This window comes from Gopherus flavomarginatus, chromosome 7 (genome assembly GCF_025201925.1).
Source record: "Gopherus flavomarginatus isolate rGopFla2 chromosome 7, rGopFla2.mat.asm, whole genome shotgun sequence".
NCBI classification, from domain to species: domain Eukaryota; kingdom Metazoa; phylum Chordata; order Testudines; family Testudinidae; genus Gopherus; species Gopherus flavomarginatus.
The window spans coordinates 63,485,386-63,507,669 of record NC_066623.1 but is presented as its reverse complement, the minus strand read 5'-3'; the positions used below and the strand labels follow the sequence as shown (position 1 = coordinate 63,507,669).

General features: G+C 41.6%; 1 protein-coding gene across 1 annotated transcript in view; it reads right to left on the bottom strand.

The window, feature by feature from the left end:
* HMCN1 (hemicentin 1) overlaps nucleotides 1–22,284 on the bottom strand; it is a 316,507-nt gene that overhangs the window by 122,783 nt on the left and 171,440 nt on the right. Inside the window, exons 27-37 of the mRNA XM_050961493.1 lie at nucleotides 20,573–20,703; nucleotides 19,503–19,650; nucleotides 18,839–18,965; nucleotides 17,680–17,834; nucleotides 9,787–10,065; nucleotides 6,375–6,656; nucleotides 5,212–5,320; nucleotides 4,409–4,578; nucleotides 4,004–4,158; nucleotides 2,971–3,094; nucleotides 1,295–1,396 (exon numbers count right to left, since the gene is read on the bottom strand). Of these exons, the coding sequence (XP_050817450.1) occupies nucleotides 1,295–1,396; nucleotides 2,971–3,094; nucleotides 4,004–4,158; nucleotides 4,409–4,578; nucleotides 5,212–5,320; nucleotides 6,375–6,656; nucleotides 9,787–10,065; nucleotides 17,680–17,834; nucleotides 18,839–18,965; nucleotides 19,503–19,650; nucleotides 20,573–20,703 (1,782 nt within the window). The remainder of the gene's footprint in view (nucleotides 1–1,294; nucleotides 1,397–2,970; nucleotides 3,095–4,003; nucleotides 4,159–4,408; nucleotides 4,579–5,211; nucleotides 5,321–6,374; nucleotides 6,657–9,786; nucleotides 10,066–17,679; nucleotides 17,835–18,838; nucleotides 18,966–19,502; nucleotides 19,651–20,572; nucleotides 20,704–22,284) is intronic.

Genomic DNA, 22,284 nt, shown 5'->3' with positions numbered 1-22,284 from the left:
GTATGCCAAGAGGGCGTACAATGCTACCCTTTGGAACTGTTGATATCTTACATCTAACTTTCTACAGGTGTAAATGACTACACAAGAATGACAGGCACTGGAAAATCAGATCCAAAAGGTACAAAGTTCAGTTTGGATGATCATTTGAACTTTAGTCAAATCTTGTTTCTAGAAACTGGGCTATAAACTAAATAAAAATAAGCCCTCTTGCAGAATTTCAGTTTTTCCTGAATTTAACTGGGCAGCAAATGCTACAAGAACAACCTCTCTCACATTATTGTAGTTCTTTCACTTCCTGACACAAGCAGGAAGTTCTCAGAAATACAGATTACAGAAAGGAAAACAATGCACACTTCTCAAACCTTAAAAGAGGTTCAAAGTGGGAAAGAATCCAAACCAAAATCCTGGATCTAAAAACATTCAAACAATGGGATGTTTGAAATCTAGCTTCTTGAGCCTGACTTTCAGGTCTGTTTCAGCTCAAGTTTTAGATAAAGATTATTTTATCTGAAGGGATTCATCGGTCCTAAGTATAAGCCAAATATTGAGGTCCTTACTCAGGCAAATTCCCATTGGAGTCAATGAGTGTTTGGCTAAGAAAAATAATGAGGAAGGATTTAGCACCATAAGAATAAATATGAATTAAATTATGACTAGAAGGCCAAATTTTCAAAGGCCGGCATTGGAGGTACAGTTCCAAAAACATGTGCATAACCTACCACCATCTCAGCAGGCCAATCAGGAAACAAACTTTAAGGTTTTCCACATACACTAGGGGCCATATGCAAAGTCCACTGAAGAGTATGGAAAAACCCAGTGGACTACAGTGGGTTTTTGGATGGTATCCTCGGTGTTCGCCCATTTTTGCAGGCATACTCATTACACTGGATTTTGTAAATTTGACCCACACTATGCAGTATTAACCTGATAAGATTAGGTGAGTGGATTTGTTTTTGTCTATTTTTTCACAAAAGCATGTAGCGTACAATAACATCTGCTAACATTGTTACTGATTGTGGACATGGCCGGTGGTAGAGTTATGAGAGGACAATTTATCCACGTTTCATTCATTCATTTGAATGGGAAATAGTGGGGATCACTGAATTTTACTTTAATTTAAAATTTCATCTACTGTACATCACTCAAATTTATTACAGTTTCCCATTAGATATTCACGGTACTATTGATTTCACTAGTTTAAATACAAGAGATTTATGTTCACATTAAGAATCTCAATTATCATAAGCCTTTAAAAATGGATAACCTGTTAGCAGATTCATTTTAACACATGTACCTGGCAAAGGATTCCCAGATGCTTTGCACTCAAGGTGGATTGGGTTATTCACCACCACTGTTTCATTTAACATCTTCCCTGCATGCTCCAGACTGGGCGGTTCTGAAAAAAGACAGAAAAATTATGGTTTAATTCATTTAGCCACACAGTGGCAGAACATCTCTGCACAAAGCACTTTGTATACTGAAATACCGTGCTTATTTACTGCAGAATGTCTGAGAAATATCCGACACCTCCTTTTTGTAGGCTCTCCCCAGATAAGCTCCCATCTGCAGTTGGACCATTCACTAGTTGTACAGGATCTTCAGCATTGACAGGAATAAAAGCTTCTTTTGCCAGTAAAGTAGGTGGATTTGACTCAAGATACACACAGCTTGAGTGGGGTAGGAAGGGACCAGTTTTGAAAAGTCTCTTTTCTAACATGTCAAGCTTTTTAATGATACTCGGTTTACTTTTAAAATGGCTACATTGAACTGAATAAGGAAGAGAGCTTTAATAAGGCAAGGTACTTTACTTTGCCTAGCCCACCCATGTTCTAGAAGGTGGCAGACACACAAGGCAGTGACACACAGCACTCTTACAGGAAGAGTAGAGGAAAAAGACAAACTAGTGTGAGTCAGTCTCAGGACAAAAGCAGCTGGATACATCAAATATGGCTTTAGGAATACAGGAGGATCAAGGTTCCTCTTTCCAACCCTGATGCAGGTAGGTGCTGCAATCTCCCATTTAATTTAACATTGTTGTGTTAACTTCCATATTCACAAATCAAACAGATACAATAGAAATCACAGAAAAACCACCATATCCACCTCTTTGCCAAAGAGGGGTTCCAATCCAACTCCCATTGAAGTCACTAGAAAGATACCACATGATTCCAAAAGGAGCAAAGAATCCTGTGGCACCTTATAGACTAACAGACGTTTTGGAGCTGTTAGTCTATAAGGTGCCACAGGATTCTTTGCTGCTTTTACAGATCCAGACTAACACGGCTACCCCTCTGATACTTGACACATGACTCCAGTGTATGTTGGCTCCAGGCCTGGCAAGTAGTTTTTAAGCTCTGAGGTCCATATACTTAAAGCATGGTCAAACATTTATCAACCTTACATGCAAATGACTCCTGAACTTTCCTTACTCCCTTCTGTATTGGTTCATCTGGAAATTAAAAATCCCTTCCAGAAGTTTGAAAGAATACAGGATCCTAACATATGAAAGAAAATGTTTCTGCAGAAGCTTGCAAAGAATGCTTGTTCTCACAAGATTTGGGTCCAATCAGTAATGCCAATAATGGTGCCTTGTTTCTGGGTCAGGAACACAGAGTTTACCTCCTAATGTCTTGGAAGCTTCTCTCAACTCAGCTGTAGTGTGTAAAAGAGGATGACACACTGAGTTTATTGGAGAGAGGTGCTCATTCCTGTGACATTTGGTATCAGATGAAGCAAAGGCCCTGTTTCCGCCTGAACTTCTTGGAGACACAGTAATGAGTTCAGACAAAAGCAGAGTGATCAGAAAAAGAGGAAAATGGAGTGACACATCTCTGCAGATAATGCAAGTGTGGGAAGCTAACACAGCCTTCCTGAATGGGCTCAAAATAGAAGAAGTGAATGGATAGTTAGAAGCTAAAAGGTGGCAATTTTAAGGCAGCTTTTTTTAATGAGAGGCTGAAACATCATTACCATGCACATGAAGACGAATGTGCTGCTGGGCTTCTCCTGCAGCATTTGTTGCCACACAGGTGTATCTACCAGCATCTTCCAGGAGGGCCTTGGCAATTTGCAGAATGTAGCCTGAAGACTCCAGCTGCCCCAAAACAGAAAGCAGAGGATAGTTTTGCACTATGACTCCAGACACAGCCACTGAGATGAATGACAAGATACAAATTTACACTATATACAACGTCTCTTCTTCTTTTCAAACTGGTGTTTACATTCATACAGGAAGCCTAATCTTGACCGTTAGAGAGCCCCTGAGCCACAAGGTTATGATGGCTCATTAGCTGATACAGCTGTGAAGAGACCTGGATGGCAAAGGACAGGCAAACACTCTGAAGCAGTGGCTGCAGGCAGAGAGGGCTGCTACTGCATAGGACTGCTGGCAGGATGCCAGAAGCCATTCCAGTCTAGCATAGATCAAAGCACCTTCAAGTCCCATTGCTGGAGAGCACTGAGGTGCCAAGGAGTTACGAGCTGAGGCATGGATTTGCACCAGATAAAACCTCCTCTGGGAGAGCCACACAAACCTCTCCAATGTGAAGGGCGTCTCCTAACACAGAACCCCACAGTCCAAGGAGAGTTGAAGATTTAGGTGCCAAATTGACACAGAGGTGGTGCTCAGAGAGAAATTTATATCATCCTGCTTCCCAGTCAGCAAATGGGTGGTGCTACACCCAGTAGCTATCCCAATTGGAAAGATGACCACCTCTGGAGAATTAGGTACAGCTGAGGGGTGTGGATACTGTATCTACAAACTAGACTTCCAGCAAACACAGCATATGGATTTCTAAAGGGAGTCACACAACAGAACGCTGCAAGTCAAATCCCAAATTCCTTACTCAGACAAAACTCCTATCGACTTCCAGGGTGGATCTTTAGCATCTTCATAGCATCACGTGAGAAATAAGAAAGGAGAGGAAAACTAATGGGGGTGTGTGTTAGCACTTTAGTGTAACTATCTTTCAAATTTTGGATGCCACAAACGCATTGTGCTTACTCGGATATTTCCTCTGGCTGTGTTTACAGGCTGGCCATCTTTTAACCACGTAATGGAAGGACTGGGAATACCATTGGCTACACATTGCAATGTCATGGGTTTGTATACCACCACAGCTCTCTCAGAAGGGCCAGTGGATTTGATTGTTGGAGGAACTGCAAGACACAACACAAACAAAGATAAATCACTATTTGAAAGTATTAGTGTGCAACCTACAGAATCTCTCAAATGCAAATGGCTTTGATTATTACAATTCTACTCACTGTTGTCTCCAATTTATCACCACATTTCTGCAAATTTTACAGTTCTGTATAAAACTACAATACCTTCTTGCTAATGAAGGTATGCAACATCATTCTAATATAAAGTCAGTCTGCAGCTCCCTTCCTCCCTTGTGTAACATACCATGCACAGTAATATCCAATTCCCTTTCATGGTCTCCTGCCTTGTTTGTTGCCACACACTTATAGCGGCCTGTGTCCGACACTTGAGCCCGGGAGATGAGAAGTTTGCGTCCATTTAATAAGATCTTATATCCATCTCCCTCTTCAACTGGCTGGCCATCTTTCAACCACCTAGCGTGAAAAAAGCAAAAACTTAAGATGCTTATTTTTTTAAAAGTGAGTGACGGTTCAGAGACATGTTTCGGTTGACTAGAAATAGAAAGTCATAATACAACTAGATCTATTTTTCAAGGAAGCCTGGAGATATTACATAGATTTCTGCTTCTTTGGGGCTCCCAGAGATAAGTGAGGGCTTGAAGCAAGCTATCAGGAAACAGGGAAGCAGACACCAGAGAAGGAGAAAGGAAGGAGGCAGGCACTGGCGGAGGCTACAGAAAGGACAGCTGCCACCAAAGAAGAGGGAAGGGGACTGAAGTGAAAGATTTCATGCAAGAGGGATCATAGTTACCAGAGGAGTGGGAAAGGGTCATTAATAGAGTTCTGGCACTTCTTTTTAATCCAGAGTGGTCTCTAAAATATTTACGTTGGTATAAGCAACAAGACTACTTTAAAAAAAAAGGAAGGGGGGCAAAATTGTGACCCCACTGAAGTTAGAGTTTTGCCATTGGCTTCAGCGAGGCCAGGATTTCACTCATAGACTGTATTTTAGTCTATGATCAAATGGTATGGTCAGTGCATAACAATTACTTCCAAGCCCATTTAAGCAAGTGGTGGAATTTATAACTGACATACCAACCCCCTTACATGATAGTCGGTGGAGGGGTTCCTGTTGCCGGACAATCCAGCTCCAGAGGGCTATGAAGGATCACAATGTAGTTTGAAGGTTCCTCTCCCCCTGCCACAAGTGGTGGGACTGTAAAGTGATAAAAACACACCAGAAGAAACATTTAAACATCAGAAAAAGTGTCAAAAACAACTACATATTGTAAAATATATATCTTAGCACCCACCGCATACTGGGACAGGGTATTAAATTGGATTCAATGTACAGAGTCGTACCCTTGCAATGAAGGGCACCAAACAGATGGTGTCCTCTGTCCTATCATTTGTATTGCTCCTGTATGGCACTTTATCTAGGGCCAGATTCCCCCTACTCCCTCTATGCATGGAGAAAGGAAACTAAGTGCCTTCCCCACCCCCCTTTCACATGGCCCATCTGATCCTTAGGGGATCATGGCACTCCAAGGGAGTAAGAAGTTGGGGGGGAGGCAGGGCCTTCTGTCCCCATCTCATTCACAGACCAGCAAAGCCATTCAGGAGACAGTAAGCTGGGCACACTGCATCTGCAAGCCTGTGGCCACCAGTACTCCCCTGTGGTGGTGTGTCTCAATGCACATCTGTGCCTATAAGGCATAATAAAGACCTTAAAGAATAGTAGAACCACAATACAAGAAGCCTTACTATGCTGGAAGTTGCTATTTCATGACTAGCATTTGCATGACTCATATATAGAGATGGGCCAACGAGGCAGTGTTCAGATCTAGATTGGCTTGAAGGTTTCAATGGAAAGAGAGAAACATTTTCCAAAGGAAAGTTTAGGATTTGCATAATGTAGACAAAAATTTACAGGCAGCCTAAAAATTGAAGAACCCCATTGATATTATTTTATTTATTTATTTATTTTGCAACTGTGATTTTTCTCTTGTCCCTGATCTTAAGGCACATTTGGAAGACATCTGTGTGTCCTTCCAAGTGACGTTTACAATCTCCCTCATGAAAACTGTCCCTGAAGTAGTCTGAAAGCAGCCGTCCACGGGCCTACCAAACTTGGCAGAGAAAATGTGCAATGGTTGGGCTTAATGTTACGCTTGACCCACTGAACTGCAGTTTTGTGACACCAGCAAAAATAAATACAGGTTTAATTTGGTTGAAAGTTCTGTGAATAAATTGTTCTGCTGCTCACGCACCTAAGATTTCAACATCATATTTGATTTCTTTTTCTCCTGCTATGCTGGTGGCCACACATATGTACTGGCCACGATCGGCCTCTACAGCATTCAAGATCTCCAGTTTCTTCCCACCAGACACAATGTGGAGGTTATCACTTGCTTTCACAGGCACTCCATCTTTTAACCAGGTAAGGAGAGGAGGGGGGTTGCCAGCAGCCTTACACTCCAGTGTCAGTGAATTGCCAGCAACCACCTGCTTGTTCTGGACTGTGTCAGAGCCACCCTCAATAACCGGAGGAACTAGAGAAGGGGAAAAAAGATATATTGAGAGTGATTAACTTTGCAGCCAGAAAATGTATTAACAGCAAATGGGTCAGTTCCTCTCAACCTCCTCTAGTTCTACCTAATTTTATATTATGTATTATTTTATGTGAGAAATCTTTTGTCAGAAGAGGTTAAGACAAAGTGGTTATAAAGAACAGTTAACAATTTAATAGACAAAGGCTGTAGCTGATTGTTCACCACTTTATTAAAAGAGATGATGAGGCTTTGAGATGGAAGAATAGAGACTAAGAGTCTTAAGTCAGATGTGACGCTGGCAGACCAGATGCCAGCTCATGCCAAGGTCCCAGGCCTCACTGAACACTAATAAATACATAGTTGGCAACCAGTCTGCCAAACCTGTGTGTTAGTAAAGTTAAAACAGTTATTTAGTTATAAGAATGTGTTTTGACTTTATGGAATGCTTGTAGGATGCTGCATGTATGAACCCTACTTATAATATTTGTATCCAGTGTTATAAGGTAACGTCTAAATGTTTCCTCTGTAAGTATAAAAATGTTTGCTAAGGGTGTGTCTACAGTGGCAGAGGTACATCGCCAGCAGTTACATTGCCACTCAGAGACTGCTGAAGGGAAACCGCTATTGTGTGTTCACACTGTCAGCTGCATGCACAACAGCATGTTCACACTTGTGGCTCTTGCAGCGGTCTTTGGAGTGGTGAACTCTGGGCAGCTATCCCACAGAGCCTCTCTTCCTCTTCTGCCGCTAAGAGTTGTGGGAAGGCATTGCGGGGCATCCTGGGTCCTGTTCCACCTAGCCACCGAGTACATTAATTGGAAGGGGTATTTCTCTATGGTTCTCCAGGCGCTTGTGGATCACCATGGGCATTTCATGGACATTAATGCAGGTTTGTTCGGAAAGATGCATGACGCACACATTTTTTGGAATATTGACCTATTCAGGAAGCTGCAAGTAGGGACTTTCTTCCCGGACCAGAAGATCACCGTAGGGGAAGTTGAAATGCCCACTGTGATCCTGGGAGACCCTGCCTACCCCTTAATGCCGTGGCTTAGGAAGCCATACATGGGGAATTGTGACAGCAGCAAGGAGTGGTTCAACAACAGGCTAAGCAAGTGCAGAATGACTGTTGAGTGTGCTTTTGGCCATTTAAAAGCCCACTGGACCTGGCCGATGACAATGTTCCTATGCTCATAGCCGCATGCTGTACACTCCATAATATTTGTGAAGGGAAGGGTGAAAGCTTCACTCAGGGCTGGACCGCTGAGGCTCAATGCCTGGAAGCTGAATTTGAACAGCCAGAGATCATGGCTATTAGAGGGGCACAATGTGGGGCCATAAGGATATGGGATGCCTTGAAGCAGCAATTTGAAGCTGAAAGCCACTAATATTTGTTGCTATGCTCGGGAGTGCAGTGCTTGTAATGCTAGGAGGTGATTGTGATTGGTGCAGACGATGTACTGTGAAAAGTTAAGAAAATTGTCTGTAGCTTTGCAGGGCTCTGTTTGTTTTCAATTAATGGAATAAAGATTGCAGTTTCAAATCCCAGCGCAGAAAGCTATATGCCTCTCGTCAGGGTGGGTTTTTTTACAGCATTGCAACTGTGCAGTTTCTGTGCCCTAAGTGGCTTGGCAGTGTGTACACCTCAGGAGTTGCACCGCAGAAAGCGGCTTCCCTGCGCAGAAACTTGCCAGTGTAGAGAAGACCTAAGACTGTAAATCCCATGCAGTCAGGAGAGAAGCATTATTAAGTGTGAAATACCAGTTAGCACTTCTCATCTCTTTCCCAACAAAAGAAGGTCTACAGACATCAGACAAACCACTGTGGATGAAAGACTTGTTGATTGCTTTCCCCACAACCCTGAAGAGGGTACATGCCCAACCCCTTGTCCCATTAAAGCTGGAATGTGGAGGGAAGGGAATAAAAATGTCTCATAAGGAGAATTCATTATTACTATGCCGTCTGAACTCTGAGGGGCAAGGATGTCTAAGTATATGCAAGAAGTCCTCAATTGTTTTGCCTGGGTTAGCCCTAAAGGATATAGTATCAGAGGGGTAGCCGTGTTAGTCTGGATCTGTAAAAGCAGCAAAGAATCCTGTGGCACCTTATAGACTAACAGATGTTTTGGAGCATGAGCTTTCGTGGGTGAATATCCACTTCGTCAGATGCACGCGTGGTGCATCTGACGAAGTGGGTATTCACCCAGAAAAGCTCATGCTCCAAAACGTCTGTTAGTCTATAAGGTGCCACAGGATTCTTTGCTGCTAAAGGATATACTGAGTTTGCTTACTATAGAAATCTCTATTACCTTTTGAAACCTGACTGTACCTCATCTGTGTGTGCTTTAACCTTGTAAATAACTCTCATTTCTTTTTCCTAGTTAATAACTCCTTAGTTAATTTGTTTCAAGATTGGCTACAAGCATGGCCTTCGGTTTGAGATCTGAATACAGCTGACCTGGGGGTAAATGGCTGGTCCTTTGGGACTGGGAGTAACCTGAATATTATTGTGATTTTTGGTGTAAAACAATCATCTACCAGAAAGTCCAGTTTGCCTGGGCGGTAAGATAGACTGGAATGCCAAAGGCGACTCATTGGTAAGACTATAATAGTGTTTTAGGAGTTCACACTTGTTACTGGATTGGTGAAATTTAGCTATACAGAATACAAACAGTTTGGGGGTTTTGCCTGCTTCTTGACAGTCTACCCGGAGGTTGGCATTCATGGTCATGAGCCACCCCAGATGTGACGTTCAGGAAATTTAAGATGACAGGAGGGGGAAATGGGGAGGATAGAGAAAGAAGAGATTTGTGTGGGGGGAAGTAATTTTAATGTTTCCTACATATAAAAGGTACCAACTGACAGCTCTGAAGACAGAAGTCTTCTTCATAGCTGCCTAGATGATATTAGATATAGCACAGGCTGTGACAGTGCAAGCTTTCCCATGCTGCCTTGCTAATGTGTGCCAAACCTTAGCTTCAGCAACGAACTCTGAGTGACAGGATACTTCAGTCCTTCAGGAAGCACTACACAACCTACCTCTATGAGAGTGTAGCTAGAGTGTTGAATAAGCATGTTTTATAAGCCAGAACAAATGGTGAACAAGCATGTTAAATAAACGCTTTCTTTACCATAGACATCCACTTGATATATTTTTTCAGCAGTGCCAGCAATGTTGATCACCAGGCAGGTATACTTAGCAGAATCCGAGACTTGAGCCCGAGGAATCTGAAGGAACTGCCCCCTGTCCACATAAAGAGCTTGTGGACTTGAAATAATTGGGTGTCCATCTTTGTACCATGTAATGGAAGGGGCAGGGATTCCTCTGGTTTCACATTCCAGCTTTATTAAGCTGTTGAGCAATGTGGATATCTCAGTAGTAATATTTCCTCCTTTAATAGTAGGTGGGACTATTTAAAAAGATAAAACAACAGCATTAAAACCTTATTGCTAGAGTCCGCATTACAGCAAATTTGTGCAGCTATAAATGGGTTAAACATTACAATTTTGGAAGATTTAAAGAACTTTTGGGCTAATAAGACCTCAAGCATCCCCAACACATTCACCGATGCAGTTATCCACTTTCAGCACAAACCTCTGTGGCACACTAAGAGCTTGGCGCATGCAAGATAAATGGAATCTAATAAGAAAAGGTCACACCATGCTTTTAAGGCACAACCCATTCTGTCTTCTGCAGCTCCCCAACATGTCCATTGGGCAAGGCCCTTGCTATACTCCTTCCAGGATGCACTTACTCCCCGCATAGGACATGGTTCTGTTTTTACCCCAACTTTCTCAGGTAAGTCTAGAGCAGTCCCTCCACTGCTCAATCAGTTAGTGCAACTACTGAAACTACTGACCTGTTGTTCAGAAGGGCTGAGTATTGACTTCAGTGGGAAATGCTGAGTACTCAGCACTTCTGAAAATAAAGTCACGTACTTATAAGCCTAAACAGGCACTTAGAGCCTTAATTTAGACTCCTATTTTTGAAAATCTTGACCCAGAGTCACTCTTATCACTCACTAGTCAACTCGTTTATTTAACATTGCTATATTTTTCTAGCAAACAAGCTTCTCATGTAAAATTATCCAATATAAAGAGTTCACAAATCTCTGAAAAGGGCAATAAAAACACATTGCAATTGGCAAAACCTAAATTAACTGCTTTACTGCTCTTGAAAGTACCAGATACATCTGGCAGACACATACCTCCTCTCAGGGCCAGATCCAGTGTTTTTGCCGCCCCAAGCGGCGGAAAAAATAAAAAATAAAGGCCACAATTTGCACTTCTTCCTCTGTTGCTTCATTCTTCGGTGGCAATTCAGAGGCAGGTCCTTCCCTCCGAGAGGGACTGAGGGACCCGCCACCAAATTGCCGCCGAAGAGCCCGACGTGCTGCCCATTTCCACTGGCTGCCCCAAGCACCTGCTTGCTGCACTGGTGCCTGGAGCCGGCCCTGCCTCCTCTGCTGCCAAACATACATGGTACACCCTAACTTACACTGATTTCCATGGAATATTCATTTAAAATGGCAGCACAGAAAAATAGAGTAGAGTAGGGAAGAGGGGTTAAACCAATGAGCTGGTTGTTTTAGGTTACCAAATTATGCTGCAGCTTTATCCTGATTAAATAATTTACATATAAAATAAAGCTATAAAATATGCTAAAACCCACTTAAATGAAACAAAAATGTTTCAGCAAGTGCTTTCACATACAGAAATTGAGAACAGTTGGAATAGTTTTAACATGCTGTCTTGGGAAACGATCAAAGACAAAACAAGGCTTCTCTTTGCCTCTTCTAGGTCACAGCTATACTAAATACTGGGAGCAGAAGAATACACTAACAGACACTGACTACATCAGTAGTTCTCAAACTTTTGTACTGGTGACCCCTTTCACATAGCAAACCTCTGAGTGAAACACCACTTAAAAATTATCATAGACTTTAAGGTCAGAAGGGACCATTATGATCTTCTAGTCTGACCTCCTGAACAACGCAGGCCACAGAATCTCACCCACCCACTCCTGTATCAAACCTATGTCTGAGCTACTGAAGTCCTCAAATCATGGTTTAAAGACCTCAAGGTGCAGAGAATCCTCCAGCAAGTGACCTGTGTCCCATGCTGCAGAGGAAGGCGAAAAACCTCCAGGGCCTCTGCCAATCTGCCCTGGAGGAAAATTCCTTCCCGACCCCAAATATGGTGATTAGCTAAACCCTGAGCATGTGGTCAAGACTCACCAGCCAGACACCCAGGAAAGAATTCTCTGTAGTAACTCAGATCCCATCCCATCTAACATCCCATCACAGGCCATTGGGCATATTTACTGCTAACAAACACCAATTAATTGCCAAAATTAGGCTATCCCATTATACCATCCCCTCCGTAAATTTATCAAGCTTAGTCTTGAAGCTAGATATGTCTTTTGCCCCTATTGCTCCCCTTGGAAGGCTGTTCCAGAACTTCACTCCTCCGATGGTTAGAAATATTCATCTAATTTCAAGTCTAAATTTCCTGATGGCCAGTTTATATCCATTTGTTCTTGTGTCCACATTGGTACTGAGCTTAAATAATTCCTCTCCCTCCCTAGTATTTATCCCTCTGATATATTTATAGAGAGCAACCATATCTTCCCTCAGCCTTCTTTTGGTTAGGCTAAACAAGCCAAGCTCTTCGAGTCTCCTTTCATAAGACAGGTTTTCCATTCCTCAAATCATCCTAGTAGCCTTTCTCTGCACCAGTGCCGGTTTGAATTCATCCTTTTTAAACATGGGAGACCAGAACTGCACACAGTATTCCAGATGTGATCTCACCAGTGCCTTGCGTAATGGTACTAACACCTCCTTATCTCTACTGGAAATACCTCGCCTGATGCATCCCAAGACTGCATTAGCCTTTTTCCCGGCCATATCACATTGGTGGCTCGTAGTCATCCTGTGATCAACCAATACTCCAAGGTCCTTCTCCTCCTCTGTTACTTCCAACTGATGTGTCCCCATCTTATAACAATAATTCTTGTTATTTATCCCTAAATGCATGACCTTGTACTTTTCACTATTAAATTTCATCCTATTACTCCAATTTACAAGGTCATCCAGATCTTCCCGTATGATATCCCAATCCTTCTCTTTATTGGCAATACCTCCCATAGCTTGCGACCCCCCATGTAATAACTCATAGACTCATAGACTCATAGGTCAGAAGGGACCAATCTGATCATCTAGTCTGACCTCCTGCACAAGGCAGGCCACAGAACCCCACCCATCCAATTTTATAACAACCCCTATCCCAGGACCGAGTTATTGAAATCCTCAAAAATGGTTTGAAGACCTCAAGCTGCAGAGAAACCACCAGCAAGCGACCCGTGCCCCACGCTGCAGGGGAAGGCGAAAAACCTACAGGGCACCTGCCAATCCGCCCTGGAGGAAAATTCCTTCCCGACTCCAAATATGGCGATCAGCTAAACCCTGAGCATGTGGGCAAGAGTCACCAGCCAGCACCCAAGAAGGAATTCTCTGCAGCAACTCAGTACCCATCCCATCCAACATCTCCCCGCAGACCATTGAGCAGACCTGTCTGGTGGTAATTCAAGATCAATTGCCCAAATTAACAATCCTATCATAACATCCCCTCCATGTACTTATCAAGCTTTGTCTTAAAGCCAGGAAAGTCTTTTGCCCCTACTACTTCCCTCGGAAGGCTGTTCCAGAACTTCACTCCCCTAATGGTCAGAAACCTTCGTCTAATTTCAAGTCTAAATTTCTTAATATCCAGTTTATACCCATTCGTCCTCGTGCCTACATTAGTACTAAACTTAAATAATTCCTCTCCCTCCCTAACATTAACCCCCTTGATATATTTATATAGAGCAAGCATATCCCCCCTCAGCCTTCTTTTGGCCAGGCTAAACAAGCCAAGCTCTTTGAGTCTCCTTTCATAAGGCAGTTTTTCCATTCCTCGGATCATCCTTGTAGCCCGTCTCTGAACCTGTTCCAGTTTGAATTCATCCTTCTTGAACATGGGACACCAGAACTGCACACAGTATTCCAGATGGGGTCTCACCAACGCCTTATATAACGGTACTAACACCTCCTTATCCTTGCAGGAAATACCCCGCCTGATGCATCCCAAAATCGCATTTGCTTTTTTAACAGCCGTATCACATTGGCGACTCATAGTCATCCTGCTATCAACCAGTACCCCAAGGTCCTTCTCCTCCTCCATCGCTTCCAACTGATGCGCCCCCAACGTATATCCAAAATTCTTATTATTAATTCCTAAATGCATGACCTTGCACTTTTCACTATTGTATTTCATCCTATTTCTATTACTCCAGTTTACAAGGTGGTTCAGATCTTCCTGAATAGTATCCCTGTCCTTCTCCGTGTTAGCAATACCCCCCAGCTTGGTGTCATCCGCAAACTTTATTAGCACATTCCCGCTCTTTGTGCCAAGGTCAGTAATAAAAAGGTTAAATAAGATCGGTCCCAAAACCGATCCTTGAGGGACTCCACTAGTGACCTCCTTCCAGCCTGACAGTTCACCTTTCAATACGACCCTCTGGAGTCTCCCCTTTAACCAGTTCCTTATCCACCTTACAACTTTCATATTCTTTCCCATCTCTTCCAATTTAACTAACAGCTCCCCGTGCAGAACCGTGTCGAACGCCTTACTGAAATCTCGGTAAATTATATCTACCGCATTTCCTTTATCTAAGTAATCCGTCACCTTCTCAAAGAAGGAGATCAGATTGGTTTGACACGATCTACCTTTAGTAAATCCGTGTTGCAGTTCGTCCCAATTACCATTGACCTCTATGTCCTTAACTACTTTCTCCCTTAAAATTTTTTCCAAGACCTTACATACTACAGATGTCAAGCTAACAGGCCTATAATTACCCGGATCACTCTTATTCCCTTTCTTAAAAATAGGAACTACATTAGCAATCCTCCAGTCATACGGCACAACCCCCGAGTTCGTCGATTGCTTAAAAATTCTCGCTAACGGGATCGCAATTTCACGCGCCAGTTCCTTTAATATCCTCGGATGGAGATTGTCCGGGCCCTCCGACTTCGTCTCATCGAGCTGTTCAAGTACGGCCTCTACCTCAGTTGCGGTAATATCCACTTCCATATCCACATTCCCGTTTATCATCCCTCCATCATCGCAAGGTTCCTCACTAGTCTTATTAAAAACTGAGGCAAAGTACCTGTTTAGATGTTGGGCCATGCCTAGGTTATCCTTAACCTCCATTCCATCCTCAGTGTATAGCGGCCCCACTTCTTCTTTCTTTGTTTTCTTTTTATTTATGTGGCTGTAGAACCTTTTACTATTGGTTTTGATTCCCTTTGCAAGTTCCAGTTCAATGCGGCTTTTAGCCTTCCTCACTTTATCCCTACATGTTCTGACCTCACCAAGGTAGCTTTCCTTACTGATCCTGCCTTTCTTCCACTCCCTGTAAGCTTTCTGCTTTTGTCTAATCCCCTCTCTGAGTTGCTTGCTCATCCAGTTTGGCCTACAACTCCTGCCCGTGGTTTTTTTCCCCTTTCTCGGGATGCAGGCTTCCGACAGTCTCCGCAGCTGTGACTTAAAGTAATTCCAGGCCTCCTCCGCATTTAAATCCACTAATTCCTCTGTCCAATCCACTTCCCTTACTAATTTCCTTAACTCTTTAAAATTAGCCCTCGAGAAGTCAAAAACCCTAATCCCAGATCTACATTTGTTTATCCTTCCATCTAGTTTGAACTGAATCAGCTCATGATCACTCGAACCAAGGTTGTCCCCTACCACCATTTCTTCTATGAGGTCCTCACTGCTCACCAACACCAAATCTAAAATGGCATCCCCTCTTGTAGGTGCTTCAACTACTTGATGAAGAAATCCATCCGCTATCACATCCAGAAAAATCTGACCCCTATTATTCTTGCAAGTACTCGTCCTCCAGTCTATATCTGGGAAGTTGAAGTCCTCCATAATCACACATTTCCCCTTTGTGTTTACTTCATTAAAGACATTAAAGAGGTCTCTATCCATATCCCAATCCGATCCTGGCGGTCTGTAGCACACCCCAAGCACTATCTCAGGGGAAGCTCTAGTTGCTTTTTTACCCAGTGTGATTTTTGCCCAGACAGACTCTGACTTATCCATTCCATCGCTTCTTATTTCGCTACAGTTAATTTCATCATTGATGTACAAGACTACTCCACCACCTTTACCTTTCTTCCTGTCTTTTCTAAACAGCACATAGCCTTCAATACCCGTGCTCCAGTCATGAGTACTATTCCACCAGTACTATTCCACTAACCTGCCAACCCCGTGAGGGATTCCAACCCCCAGTTTGAGAACTGGACTACACCAAGATAAAGGTGACAATAACGAAATACCAAATGCAATCACTCAGCATTTATAATCCTGGCTGTCATCCAGCTGTTAGAATTTTCAGTTTTTCTGTATTTCAGGTCTCAAGGGGAAAATCCTTCTCATGAATTTCACTTTATGTATCTCTTCGATTCCAATATTTTAATAATGAAAGTTACTGAAGCTACATCAAGAGTTTGAATTCTCCTGAGTATGTGGGAAATGGCATTTAAAAAAACAAAACAAAACAAAACAAAAAAAACCCAAGAGGACTAAAGAGCAAAGAAAACTAAGATCTAATAGGAAATTATGCCCAGATTCCTCTCTCCCTCTCTGAGCATCTGTCTATATACCATAGGCCGTACCCTTTGACATTAATGGCATAACCCCCTTGGCTCTTTAACTACTGTCCAATTTATCACCTCCCTTTGTTTTTGAAGACTATGAATCTGCTCACATTACTTAGATTTTTGCTCAAGCTCTCTCCTCATTCCCCTCCAGCCTGTCTTGCTTTTTTTCCATTCCACTGAAACCACCCCACTCAGGGTCGCTAGTGATATCCCCAAATTTTTTGCCAGCACATCACTGTCTTCCTACCTTTTACAATGTCAAATTTAACCTTCTATAACTCACTTTTTTTTAAGCCCAACAGAGTCTTCCCCCCAGCTATCTCTCTGCTCTCATTTCCCCTTATACTCCTCCCAGCTTGCAGGCTTGACTGGACCTTCACTGATGCTGCCCATTCCAAATGGAAGGCTCTCCTTCCTCTTCTGATCTGCCAGGCATGTGAGTTCCCCCTTCAAACCCATTCCTCCCAGGAATCTTTCTAATCCTGTTCTTGCCACCAATAACTCCCATATCTGCCCTTACCTAAACATATCCCACCGAGTAGCTTGAATTGTCTTTGCTTGGCTTGTCCTTATTATGTTGCAAGGAAGATGCCTTACTCTGTTTGTAAAGCACCAGGCAATTGTGCTATATAAGTGAATCAATACTCAACAATAATTAAATATTAATATAGTTAGCTCCTCTGGGCCAGATCCTCAGCTGGCATAAATTAACATATTTTCATGAAATCAATAGAGTTACACCAAACGATGACAACTGATGACCTAATCCTCTAAATCTACAAATCTAACTCTTTTGGAATGGCGTATATTCTAAGACATTCTCCGCCAGATTTTCTTCCCAGACCAATTTTACACTGGTGTAATTCCACTGGCTTTAGTGATCTTTTACTTCTGATCTACACTGGCATAAATTGAGGAAAGTCAGGCCCTCGCTGTATTAACAAACAAAAAAAAAACCAACAAAATGAAACTAACTAGATGATAACATTTCAGTGGATATTAATTTTTATAAAGAACTCAGGGACTACAGGTTTATGAAACTGCTCCAAAATATTTTCAATAGCTAAAAAACCCAAGAAAATATACCAAAAGCTGTCTTAGGTCCCATTCCTGCAAAGATTTATGTACATGCTTAACTTCACACATCTAGGGAGTCCCATGGAGGTCAATGGAAGGACAGATAAATGTAAAATTAAGCATATACACAGTTCTTTGCAGGATCAGGGCCTTAATCTGCATATTGTTTCCCTGAAAACCAGAAAGCTATTTTACTGGACAAAACAGAAGAATGCCTAATCCCCGAGAATTTTTTTAATTTACCGTGGACGATCAGCTTGACATCCTTGACTTGTTTGCCAGCAGCATTGGTCACACTGCACTGATAGCGTCCTTTGTCGAATCTTCGAGCACTCTTTATGCGCAGAACTTGTCCATTGTCCAGAAGGTCAATATTAGGATCTCCCAAAAAAAGGGGCCTGGAGAAAAGTTTATTTCATTTCCTGGCACTGTACTTTCTATCCCCACAAGTATGTGTTAAAACAGTTTTTTTAAAACCCTTCTAACAGTAATAAAGAAAGAGCTAAAATTGCTATCCAATGGTAGTTAATGATGATTATTATTATTCCCGTTTTACAGATGAAACCAAGGCACAAAATACTTAAGTTTTGACCAAGGTCACACAGTATGTCAGTGGCACAGCCAGGCATAGACTAAGATCTCCTGATTCCCAGTCCCTTTCTCTAATTATTAGACCATAATGACTCCCTTAGTAATGACAAAATGTCTCTGTTTAGTAGATAAAGGCTCTGAGGTCTATACACCAAAGAATAGCAAGCAATTGTCACATCAGGATAGCTGGTTTTGCTGGCAAAGAACTACACTGTGACATGTTAAAGCTATTTTTTCAGCCTATTTATAGTACCATTTTTGTTTTTCAACTAACATTTGCACTGCCAAAATTCCTCTCTTAAATGGGTTTTCCAGAAAGAAGAGCTGAAGAACTGAGACATGCAGTCTAAAGTTATAAAATCTCAATTCTGTTTATACACAGCAATACAGGGCACTATCTGGAAAAATGTTTAACAATTTGCTCATGGGTACTATCCACTACCATCAAAAAAAAAAAAGCCATTTTAGCAAAGAAGTGACTGCACTTTGAACAACATTAAAATAATCTCTATGGAATGACCTCAAAGAAGTGGTTGTGTGTTTGTCTTGGTTTGCGTGCTGTATGGTTTTACCCACCATAAATATATACTGCATGTGCCACATTACTTACAAATTGGCATTTTGCTATGAAACAGCAAAATGATATACTTAACCACACAACCTCAACATATAACAGTCGTACGAGTCTTAACTGATTACAATGGCATACCACTGACTGATAAGTCATAAACAGCATTTGATACTAGAATGCATCTATCTCCTTTCTCCCCCATCATAACGTCCTTGCCACAAACAAAGAAGGGGTACTTACTTGCCATCTTTGAACCACTGAATGACAGGAAAAGGGGCGCCTTTGACTTTACACTCCAGACTGGTCTCTTGGTTGAGGGTGACTGAAACTTCCCCTGGTGTGTCAGCACCTTTTATGTTTGGTGGAACTTGGAAAAAGAAATGATACAATGAGAACTAAACATGGCTAATATGTGGAAGACTTGCTGACAATGGCACTAACTGAACAGATTAAATCATGGAGGCCATGAGTTCAGGATGACCACGTAATCAGTATATGTAGCAAAGCTTCAACCTTAATTGTGAAAGTGAATGCTGCAGCTGCTGTTCTGTAACACCTTTCTATTGTGCCTATGATCCTTCACACAGAAAGCAATTCTGCACAAGTGCTGGGGAACTGACTATATGGCACAAGAAAAATCTTTCTAGCCTGTCATCTGTGTTCCATTAGTAAAATATGCACAAGACACTAAGATAAAATATCTTATATCAGAATTCTGAGATGGAAAGCATCATTTTGTGTATGGTACCAAAAAGATGACAAAGTTCAAAAGCATAAGATGTTATTGTGTGGAGAGATACTATATCCTGTATTTAACATGACCAAAAAAACCCTGCAATGTAATCACTTTAAGTCCCAATTACCATTTTTTCAGATTACCAACTTTAAAGAGCACAGTACTAACCTAGCACATCTACATTAAATAGCTTCTCAGAACTCCCTGCTATGTTAGTTGCTTTGCATGAATACTGTCCACCATCAGCAGCAGCAACCTTAAGGAGCTTCAGTATCTTCCCATTGTGCAAAATCTGGAGAGTACTGCTTTCCGCAACCTTAAAAAAAAAAATCAAAGAGATCAGCATTATGTGGTCCAGTTAGATCAGCCAAACACTGCAGTTGGATTTTGAAAAGAAGGTAGTAGTTTTTCTTAAACATTAATCTATCCACTTAATGTCCCTTCTCTATCACAACCATAACACCTTCAAAGAACAATATAAGTTATCAAGGATAACCTGTAGGTAGTTATATGATAATGGGCAGATAATTGTATGGCAATATTATAATTTGCAGTTGTATGATAATCAAATGTCCTTTTTAGTCTCTTTGCTGCAGGGGTTAAAATACTTGTCCTTCTTTGTAAAGTGTTTTGAGATCTAAAATATAGATGACAAGGCTTGGGCAGGGACTAAGGCTACTTTTTGGAGAAGGCTTGAAAGGTGTTTCTCTGTTGCTTTGATTTAATGAATGGATGAGTTAATTTATTACCTGTACACAATTCAGTGGTCATCATTGTGATTTATGTGACCACGTATTTAATTAGTTACAAAGATGCCCAGTGCTTTGTGTATGCATGTTTTTAATGTTGCTTAAATCTAAGGCAAGGTCAACACTACAAATTTCTGCTGGCAGAAGGTATGATCCCTGACCAACATAATTGTGTTGGAACAGATGCAAGTTATATTGGCAAAATTGTGCTTTTACCAGTATAGCTTGTTTCACTTGTAAACAGTGGTTTAACTACACTGCTACAAATCTTTTCCAATAAAATATAATGGTATTCCTATACCAGTAAAGCACTACTAGTATAGACATACCCTAAGTAAATAAATACATTTTATTTTATTTAAATGAGCTCTCTTCTCAAGCACTCACCAAAAAGGCTTTAGAAAGCTAATGTGAAATCTGCTGGAATTGGCTTTTGTACATTTGCAGTCGTTTCACTTATTTGCCATGAAATCAACAAACACTGCATACCTGGACATCCTCTTTATACCATGTGATGATGGGAAAGGGGTTGCCTGACACTTCACAGAAGAGATTCACAGGCTGATTAACCACTACAGATGCATTTGTCACCTTTTCTTGATCTTGAATTTCAGGAGGGACTATAATAAATTATGTTAAGCAAAGATTTATTTAATCAAAAATGCCATGGACATAAACATGTAAAAAAGCAAAACCAACATGCTGTCTTAAAGTTCTGCACATTATTTTCATCATGTCAGGTTTTTCTTTATAGCTGGTATTTATTAATGAACATGTAATAGCTTTATGCTATAGTCAAGTGTCTGTTAATGTCTGTGTCATCAAACTGTGTTGGAGTAAAAGGGTTAATACCTCATATCAAACTGTGTTAGGTTAAAAGCTGTCTCACTGTACAAGTTATCAAAGGTAGATTACAGTGGAAGCTGTGTACCATGAACTCAGATACAGCTAAATACAATGTAAGTCCTAAATCATTTCAATGAATTGCAACATTCCAATTGCAGTTCCATTTAGTGTGACCCTTCTGCGGGGATGAATATTTTCTTTGGGGAAAAAAAATGATTTCATTGTAAGAGGAAGGGATCTTCTTTATAAAGAAGTCCCAGTATTATTTTAAGAAGAAGAGAATGTCGAGGTTAGCCAGGTGAGAGGCTCTCTAACTAAGATCTTACTTTGGCACTTTCATTAGGCTGACACTTGCTAGACAGGATAAACTTGAATAGAACCCTTGTCACTTAGTTTTCTTCTTCCTGTTGGTTTAAGTATAATCCTTTATTTTAATTTGACACATTGCTAATAATAATTATGGTTGACCCAGCACAGATGCACTGTGGGAAAGAGTGTAAGGAAACCCTTCCTCCTAAATGGTCTCTGGAATGAGGGATTCTCACTAACAATACTGGAAGCGCTCAGTGTCCCAGAAGGGGCCTGTCTCCAAGGGGTAGGAGAATCGCCAGGATTCTGGTCCCTTACATTGCACACTGACTTGTGAATGCAGAGCTGCACTGGAGGAAGTATACGCTACACCTTTTCCATAGGTGTAGCAATGGCCACTAGTGATCACTCTCTCTACAAATGCAGCTGGAGGCATGATGCCTGCTGCTGTCCTGTATAGGCATAAAGGGAAGTTACTTATTTTTGTAACCAAAGTTCTTTGAGATTTATGGTCCCTATCTGTAGTCCACTGTGGGTATGCATGTGCTCCATATGCCTAAGACTGGAAGATTCTTCCAAGTAATGTCTATTGCTTTGTAGTAGCCTTTATTCTCCTCGTAATCTCTGCCAACGGTTTAAGAGGCAGTACAGATCAAATAATCAGACATGATCCAAAGCAGAGGGGAAGAAGAATGAATAGTGGAATATAGATGGCAACCATACATACTGAACATTTCCAGTTGCAAAAAGGTAAGTCATTTCCCTTTCTTCTTGGAGTGATGGTCCATATGTCCACACATATTCCAGTGTGGGTAACTCAGAGAGGATGAGGTTATGAGGATGCAGGTGGTATAGCTGCTTGTAGAATCACTGTCCCAAAGGAGAACTGGACCAAGGTGTAATGTCTCATGAGTGTGTGGATGGAACTTCACATTGCTGCCTTGCAAATATCAAGGAGCAGCCTGGAACCCCACAGAGCCTATGGTCTATAGGGAAAGCAGGCAACATCCTAATGGATCCCATGGTAACTGCACTGGAAACAGAGC